This window comes from Fulmarus glacialis, unplaced genomic scaffold (genome assembly GCF_000690835.1).
Source record: "Fulmarus glacialis isolate BGI_N327 unplaced genomic scaffold, ASM69083v1 scaffold25584, whole genome shotgun sequence".
Classification (NCBI taxonomy): Eukaryota; Metazoa; Chordata; class Aves; order Procellariiformes; family Procellariidae; genus Fulmarus; species Fulmarus glacialis.
In genome coordinates this window covers 2,620-11,664 of record NW_009210258.1, presented here as the reverse complement: position 1 = coordinate 11,664, position 9,045 = coordinate 2,620, and the positions used below count along the sequence as shown (strand labels likewise).

At 52.5% G+C, this 9,045-nt stretch overlaps 1 protein-coding gene across 1 annotated transcript; it reads left to right on the top strand.

Annotated features, from left to right (window-relative positions):
- The first annotated feature begins 569 nt into the window (after positions 1–569).
- Positions 570–8,344, top strand: PDGFB (platelet-derived growth factor beta polypeptide). Its single transcript, XM_009577122.1, has 6 exons — positions 570–741; positions 3,912–3,995; positions 4,488–4,693; positions 6,249–6,390; positions 6,777–6,946; positions 8,161–8,344. The coding sequence occupies exons 1-5, from the start codon at positions 570–572 to the stop codon at positions 6,911–6,913; spliced, it is 741 nt and encodes a 246-aa protein (XP_009575417.1). The 3' UTR covers positions 6,914–6,946; positions 8,161–8,344.
- The last annotated feature ends 701 nt before the right edge of the window (positions 8,345–9,045 follow it).

The window sequence follows — 9,045 nt, the reverse complement described above, 5'->3', positions numbered from 1 at the left end:
AGGTTTTTTGGCACTGGCATGCAATCACATCCAAACTCCCATGTGTTTCTTCATCCAAATCAGCTCCTCAGCGGAGCAGCCCTAGCTGCGAAGGTCAATCTTCCTCCCCACCCCCCACCTTTTTTTTTTAAAAAAAGAGTATGCAAATTATGTATATTATTGGACCGCTGTGGTTTGAAAACACACGCGCACGCACACGCACATACACACGATATCTGACAAAGCCCGTGAGGGAGTTTCATAACAGAGGAAAATATTGGGAAGGTTTTATCTGATAGCGTAAGGGAAGTCTGTTAAAACGCCTTGACTGCAGGGAGCATGAATGAGAGGCCACCTGGAGAAGTCATACAGCACCGGAGAAAGAAGTCTTGCTGGCTGCTTGCATAGTGCGCAGCCCGGGCATTTTTTGGCTTTTTCAGTCTCCTGACCGCTTTGTGAGAGGCAGCGAGAGGGGCGCTCTCGCTTTTGCTCAGGTTTCAGGCTCATGCCTTTATGAGGGCACGTCTTCGCATTTCGCCGGTTCTGTCGTGCCTCCTCCGTGCTCCTTCGATTCCCCTCACTCCCGCTCCATGGCACAGTCAGTATTTTCAGATCTCCTCTCTAACGCTTGTTTCTCCCCTTCTTTTCTTTTTGTCATCTGGCAGGGGGACCCCATACCCGAAGACATTTATGAGATTTTGGGTGGCAGCTCAGTGCGCTCCATCAGCGACCTCCAGCGTGCCCTGCGGATAGACTCCGTAGGTAAATCTCCTCTTCACCAAACACGCTTCTATTTTTTCTTAACTCTTTGAGGGGGAGGGAGGGGATATTCTGTTTTCCAGCAGGCACGCTATCAACAGACCTCACTATAAATATAGGAACCATTCAGGAACTATTTACACACCTAGCCCCCCTGAAACCTGTGGGAGTTAGGCAGCTAGATGCCTTTTTAGATCTCCTCCTAACTGCCTGGTCTATTGAGGGACACTGGCTTCCAAAAATGATAGGAGATGGGCAAGGTAAGTGCAAGGAACTGAGGTCAGCACTTTTCACCCTGGGAGATGCACAGGCAGCAGGGCTTGAACTGGCCAAGGATCAGTTTAGGAGGTGGAGAAACGTGAGGTGGAAATAGGGTGATAGAGGAGGAAAGGGCTGAGTGGGTTCTCAGGTTTAACATCCACAAAAGGCCACGGGCTCCCAGAGGCTCTTAGGATGAGAGGAGCAGAGCATGTGTCCGTGGGTGAGATACAGGACAGGGGCTAAGTCAGGGTAGCATCGCTTCACCTCCTGCCCATAGATAAGAGCTCCGGGGGCTGCAGTGCCTCGGGGTCACTTGGCCAGGGCTGAGCGCAGCGAGCGGCAGGAGCGGCGAAGCGTGGAGGGGTCGGCACGTGTGGGAATTGGAGCACGCGCCACGGCGGCTGGGCTGGCCCAGGAATTTATTTATAAACGGTCTCTTCAGAGCAAATTCCTTTCTATTCTAACCCTGCTCCCGCCCGTCGTCCCCCGGCCCCCCCAGCTCGCCTTCTCTCTCGTGTTTTGTCTGTTTGGAGCTTTGTAATCCTTGCCGAGACACTATCTACGGGGGAACAGAATTTCCTGCTTTTGTTTCCTATGCCAGTCCAACCACTGGCGCAGTCTCAAAAGCATTCCCGCTGCCTTTCAAAACGGCCCTGGAGGGGCAGGGGGGGGAAAGCGAGGGGGAGGGCACCAGCTGCGTTCAGCTATTGTTTGCCTTAGAAAGAGGCGACGAGGCTCCCCACCATCGCCACGGCCGCTCCTTGCCCTCACCAGTTCCCTCCTCCTTGTCCACGAGCCACACAATGGGGCAACTTCCAAAATTAGCTGTGCTGGATTGTCCCAGGCTGGTTCCCCCGCCCCAACTGTCTTCAGTGCTGACCCGGGTGTAGAAGGACAACCTAGGGGAGGGAGGGACCCGGTTTTCAATAGGAGATTTGTTTCAAGTCAACAGTTGTTGCTATTTCCCCCCTCCCCCCCGCCATCAACTCAACCTCTGCACAAAAGGCAGCCCCCACCGTCGTTTGATAAAATGCCAGGCGGCGCAGGATGGAGGGGTGGGGAAGGAGCGGCTGAGAAGATGCATGCAGTCTGTCATGTCCCGGTGTCTAAGGAACAGATACATCTCTATCACAGTTACTAACCGCCCTCATGGTTAAGAAATAAAATGGGCTTCTCTTGTTGGCTGGAAAAGCCCAGGGGTATGGGAGAAGGCTGCAGAGCTTTGAGTCACTGGTTTCACTTCAGGTCCCAGATGGGAAAGGCTGGTCAGGGAAACAGAAAATGGTGCTGTGAAGCTGTCTCTTTGTTGCACCCTGTGGCTCTCATCTGCTCCCAGGTAGTGACCTAGGGGCATCACCACTTGCTTGGCCTGTGTGGAATGAGTGTATTAGCAAATAAGTGTATTAGCAAAATAATCCCAAAGTGGCTGGGGCTATTCCCTGTGCTGTCCATGCCCCATGTATGTGTCACAGCTGCTGCCCTCCACTGACTGCACAGGGAGCCAGGATTAGGCAGCTCCAGGAGACAGATGAACTGAGATACTGCTCTCCTGACCTTAGATGCTGCTGTAGACCTTAACTGTGACTGCCCGCAAAGCAGGCGTGGCCATCTAAGCCAGTCATCTAGACACCCTCTGGAGCCCCCTGGAGAGCTACATGCCCTTCTAGAGCGTGATCCAGCAGATCTCATTTTGGGTGTCTGGCTCAGGGAGAGATGAATGGTGTCCTAGAATTGATCACACCTCCCCAGCCGCTTTAAAGGGTGTCTGTCTGTCCACGTCACACATATATGTTGACTGCTCAGGCACAGGATTCCTGCCTTGTAAATACAGCCTCTGTGCACCCATCCCAACCTTCAGCAATTGCTTCAGAGCTGAACAGAGAGCAAAGTCCCTGCTCCTCCTGCACTAAAGCAGGACTGAGGAAGAGGGATGGGACATGATAGGTATGGGAAGTCTGCTCCACCGCACATCTGATAAACAGAGATCTTCCACTGGCCCCAAATTCCCTTTAAGAAAATTGCTCCCTTGATGCTGACGTCCATTCAGCTTCCTTCAGCTGCTAAAGCAGGTCAGAGAAGGAAAGAGCTGTGGCTGGGTGGGAGCTATCTCCGAGCGCGGCCATTGTCCGGAGCTCAGGAGGGGCTGCGTGTTGGAGTGCTCCATGGGGATTATGGGCATTTCTCTATTCAGCGCTTCCTATGGGAAAAAGCAGTGGGGTGGGAGGGAACTGCTCAGCGCTGGCCTGAATGCTATCTGCCTTCCTCTCCCATCGCTGACTGAATTACCTCCAGATCCTGCAGCTTACCTTGGGAAAAGGGGGAAAAGTAATTTTAACTTTATTTTTCTGTTCTTCTGTCATAAAACTGACTCTAACCTAGAGTGGCTGCAGTAGGTTGGGAGAGAGAAAGCAAGCACCCCACCTCCCCCCATCATCCCCTTCACCTGCCCCCTCACACCCTGATTCTCCCAGTCCCAAGCCATCCCAGCAAGGCACCTCAGTGTTATATACCAAACTTTTTTCTGGTCCCATCTGGTCTTTGGTCCTCCTTGCCATATCCTGGTCTCAGCCAGCTGATCTGGATCCCTCCGCTACTCCTCTCTGACACCAGGAAGCCCTGCCGTAGGCCTTGCCATTCTTGAGCCCGAATTTTCCTTTCCCAGACCTGGCTGGGGCCCCTCTTTCACGATGGGCTTGTTGCTTTGAACTGCCTAGCCTGAGCGAAGAGCAAACCTAGAGTGTCTGTGCCCCAGCACAGCTGTGACCTTGCTGGTGGATTTACACCTAGCGTGACATATTGGGGGCCTGGCTTATCCCACGTCTCTGCATTTTGCCTGGTAAGCAGAGCACAAGTGCCTGCTGTCTTCTCCTGCCTCTACCGACTGCTATTAGGTCATGTCTTTCCCTTTGCAGAGGAGGATAGCTCGAGCCTGGACCTGAATGCAACTCAGACTGGTCAAAACCCCGTGACCCTGTCTCGAGAGCGACGAAGCCTAGGTGAGTGGGGGGTGTTGCACCTTGTGATTGTTGGGGCATTCACCTGAGCAGCTGTGGGTAGGTGCAGCTGCATGTCTGAGATACATGTGTGGGGGTAGAGGTTATAGCGCGCATCGATGTGTAGACAGATGAGAAGGAGGGTCTGGACCTCGTGTAGGAGCTGGGTGTTACACCCCAGGAGGGCAGGAGAGGGAGTCTGGAGCTCTGCAAGCTGCTCTGCTTTAAATCACGCTGGTGCTGATTGGCTTTAAAGAAGTGTTACCTCCTGCCTAGGACTGCCGCTGCAGTAAGAAGCATCGTTTCACTGGGGCCTCTCCACAGAGCACGGCTCTGTCCAGGGAGGGAGCTGGAGGGGTGGAAGAAGGAGAAAGAACATGTGTGTGTGTGTGAGAGCCGTGTGGGGTCTTTCTCTTCCAGTAGAGGTGGCTGCAGCGGGTTGGTAACAGCTGCAAAGCCCATTTCATCTCCCCTTCTTCTCTTGGCCCTCTGTAGATGCTCTGGCAGCAGCAGAGCCAGCTGTCCTCGCGGAGTGCAAGACGCGGGCGGTGGTCTTTGAAATCTCCCGCAACATGGTGGACAGCACCAACGCCAACTTCGTGGTGTGGCCGCCCTGCGTGGAGGTTCAGCGCTGCTCTGGGTGTTGCAACAACCGCAACGTGCAGTGTCGCCCCACGCAGATTCGCGTCCGGCATGTCCAGGTAAGGGAAACGCCTCCCGCTGCTCCCTCCTCCCACAGGTGCTGTCCAGCAGCTGGGGACTGTCACCATAGCAGAGCTACAGGGCACCGTCCCCAGCCGCAGCTCCATGCTGCGGCTATTTCTGTGGCTCGAGGCGGCCTTGTCTGCTGTGTTAGAGCAGAAGAAACGGGACGCTTTTATCGCGGGAACTGTTTTTGATACAAAAAGAGGAGGGCTTGCAGTGTCAGTCTCCATCCCCCCACTGCTGCTGCAGCTTCTTCCCAAGACACGCGCTGGAGCAGCTTCTCCTCTTTCTCAGCCCCACGGTTACCTCCTGACCCGCTCCAGCAGCAAGCAAGACACCTGACAGCTAACCTCTTGCTCTGATCCTGCCCTCCTCACAGCTACCAGTGATCTCCTCACAGCTTCCTCCCAGACAGCTTGTTTAAAAATAATACTCATCCCGTACTAATCCTCTGCTTGAGCTGTAAGAAACTCCCCCAGGCAGGCGGCAGAGGTTGGCTGGGAGAGGTTGTATTCACACAGCCCTTTTCATCAGGAAATTCCTTTCTCAGAAAAGCCAGGCTGAATGAGGGAAAAATGGGGGGGGGAGCAGGAGTTGTTTTTGTGGAAAAAACAAGTGAGAGGTCAAAAGCCAGCCTGAAAAAGTGACCTGGAAATGGTTTCTTTGAGGACAGAGGTCTCTCTATTGTTTGGCTGGAAGTGTTTGTCTAGCGAGCAGCGTGTGGTCTGAAGCGTGTGGAGTGGGCTTTCAAGGAAAGATAAACAGCCTGCCTGCTTCGGCACTGGCTGAGGGATGCTGCTGGGGGCAGTAGGTTTAGAGGAATTCAATCCCAGATGCGCGGCAGAGCAAGTATTTATAGCTTGTGGAGCACTTCAGGGACCACGGTCTTGTTAGATAAGCTGAGTGGGGTCAGGCCCGGCTGCTCCTGGAGTGGGAGGACCCCCTAGAAAGCTCATGCCCTGTGGTGGGATGTGGAACAGTGAGTCTTCCCTCTGAGTCAGCACTGGTGGAGAGTCCGAGGGAATTTCCAGAGTACCGCCTTTCCCGTGAAACACAGAGCTGAGGGCTTCAGCCCTGCGAGTTATTAAAGAGCTTGAGACAAATTCAGACAGGCCTCAGCAGAGCTGGTGAAGCTGTGTTTGCTTGCATCGGGCCTGAGGTTTTCTCCTTTTGCCCTTCCTATAGGATCCTGTGGGAATTAATTCTGGTTGCCCCCAGGTCTCCTCCATCACAGCTGTCAGAAACAGGCTAGCGTGTTCTGCACATCCCATGTTTCTGTCTGTGATCAACCAGTCATCCTGCTTAAGCAGTGGCAACAGGAACAGGGAAACAACCAGTCACATCCCAACTTGCCTGGTCTAGGTCTGCTCTGCTGGTGTGTGCAGAATTAGCTCCCATACACACCACCCCTGAATTTGAACCGTGCTCTATAAACTGCCTTCTGACCCTTTAGGAAGAAAGCCAGTACTGAAGCATACTGACAATGATTATTTTTACAGAGTGGGAGCTACAGCTGTATTCATCTTTTGCTTGCCTCCCTCTTCCAAATAGGTGAACAAAATCGAATTTGTCCAGAGGAAGCCAAAATTCAAAAAAGTCGTTGTGCCTTTGGAGGACCATGTGCAGTGTCGGTGTGAAGCAGTGTCCCGTCAGCCCCCCAGGAACAGCCGGCCAGGGCCACGTGAACAGAGACGTAAGGATCTTGGCATTAGTAGAGTGGAGGGAGGCGTGAGAAGAGAGACTGGGGAGAGAGAAAAGAGCCCTCGGCTGGTTTCAATCTGCTTAGCTCCAGTGAATCCCATGGGCCTTCGCTGGTTTATACCAGCCGAGGTCCCAGCAAGGGGCTGGAAGTGAGGGAAATGAAGGAGGGGAAGGTGAGAGGTGAGGGGAAGGGCATCGTGGGAAAAGGGAGAGAGCAGAGACTGTGGAGAACACAGGATGCGGGACAGAAGAACAGAAGAAGGAGGCTTTGTGGCCCTCCTGTTGCAGAGCTCTTTGTTGATAGTGTGTGGGGAAAGATACTTCAACATGACCCAGCTGCCCCTCACTGTACAGACACTCTCCCCTCTGTTTTGGCAGGCTTGTCACCGTCGTTCACTACAGCCGCTGTCTCGCAGAGGCAGCGAGTACGCCGGCCGCCGGCGCAGAAGAGGAAACATAAGAAGTACAAGCATGTCAACGATAAGAAAGTGCTGAAAGAAATCCTCGTAGCATAGAAGTGCTGGCAGGGGAGAGAGAGCACAAGGCAGGTAACACCAAGCTGCTTTTCCAGTTGGGAGAAATGCTCTCCCAGGGCACGGTTCTGCCCGAGCACCTCAGATGCTTCCCACAGCACCAGCTGCTCATTCAGTGTGGGGCTACTGCAGGGCCTGGGTGTGATAAAACTGGGGTTGACAGAGAGGAAAGGACTAGGCTGGGACCCAATGCGTGCATCCTATTTATGACTCTATGGCTCTTCGCAGGGGTGGAAGGATCATGCTGCGATCAGGCCCTGCCCTCCCCTTTCTCTGCCTCCCTTACAGGCAGAGAGTGAGCCTGACTTCTCTCTACACCTAAATCCCCTCAGGGTCCATGTAATTAATCTCTTCTGTGGAGCAACTCCTGTTCTCCTTTCTTTATTGATTCTCCATTGAAAGCAGAGAATTAATGTTGCTCTGGGGATCCCTTTTCCTTTTATTTCATTAGTTGAGTTGGCAGAAAGACTGAAAAGCAGCGACACTTTTGGTTCATCTCTCTCCTAGCGGGAAGCCTGTGTGCGTAAGAAAGGTCATACCAGGGGAAAGGAGAACTGGAATCTCTGGCAAGAGATCTGGACTTTGTCAGCCCAGGGTCTGATTCTTCTCCCCTGACTTGTGTAAACAGGAGTAATTCCCTTGTCATCAGAAGAATTTCACTAGTACAAGGGAAAGGAGATAAGCCCTGGTTCCCCGTGAGAGAGGGAAAGGTGCAGAAAAGAAAGAGGACCCAGGGCGTGGACCTGGGGGGCTGAATTTAGAGAGAGGCGGCACAGCTTAACAGGGAAAGCCCTGGCCTGTGACTCGGCAGTTCCAGCTCTGCCATGGCCCCTTGAACGAGCTTGGGCCGCTCACTTCACATTCAGTTCCCCTCGCCTCAGGAGAGGGGGGCGATGGGCTTCCATCGCGTGGCCTTTCAGGAGACGGGGACGAGGGGCACGAGGCCGTGTCTTGGGATTGGTATTCCCACGCTTAGCACTACGAGGGCTCTGATTATCCCAGGATCCTCCCGGACAGCCCAAGGTTCCCAGGGTAGAAATGATGCAAACCCATGCAAATCTCAGCTCTGGCGCAAGCTGTCCAGAGGAAAAAATAGAGAAGGTCAAAAGCCCTCCTGGGCTTCTAATCTGGCACTTCGACACAAACGTTGCTAGAGGAGAAAACGGGAGAGGAGGGGAGTTGCAGGGTTACGTATTCTAATGCCATGCCTGTTTTTGTTTCACTTCCAGGTTTATTTAATATATTTGCTATATTGCCCCCATGGGGTCCTTGGAGTGATAACTTTTCCTCTTTGTCCGTCTGCCTCGACGTCTGATTCAGACGGCAATTGGTGCTTCCCTTTCCATCAGTGGACCTTCTCCCACCAAAGCCTCTCCCTTCTTTCATTTATTAGCATAATTTTAAAATTTTACACACAAAAAAAGGACAAACATGACCTATAAATATATATATATATATGAGAAAAGAACAAAGTACAAATAAAACCATGAACCCCGACAGCCACAACATGCGATGAGGACAGGACAATGCCTTCCCTACTCCAGAGGACAGGATGGAAAATGTGAAAAGGAAAGTGGGTCCAATTTCTTCTGAGAGGAGGAGAAAAACAAACGGACAGAGGGCGGAAGGGGAATATTCTCCCTTCCCCTCGTGTTTCTGGTAAGGCTGGGGGGCCCGGCTGAGATCAACACTTGCACTGGACCTACATTTTGAAAACAGGCATATCTCAGATTGCGAGCGGCGACCGATGATGGAAAATGCACTAAGGACTTTTATCGCCCTACCTGGACAGATATATATTTTTAATGTGCGCGTGTATATTTTATTTTAAAAAAGAAAAACCAAAACCACTAAGATATACAACATCTCGGGGAACAGAACAAAAACAAAACAAAACAAAACAAAGAAGCCAAATGCATTCCCCCCCTCCCTTTCCCCTCCTGCTCCTGGTGCTGACTGGAAGGTGTTTGGATCGTGGGGAAGGAGCAGCAGAATCGTCTCCACGCTCCCGGCCCCTGCCAAGGGGAGCCGTCTTTGCACATGCTGGTGGAGAATTCAACTTTCCAGGCTCGGACTCAGATTATTTTTTAAATTTGCTCTGTATGTGTGCGCGT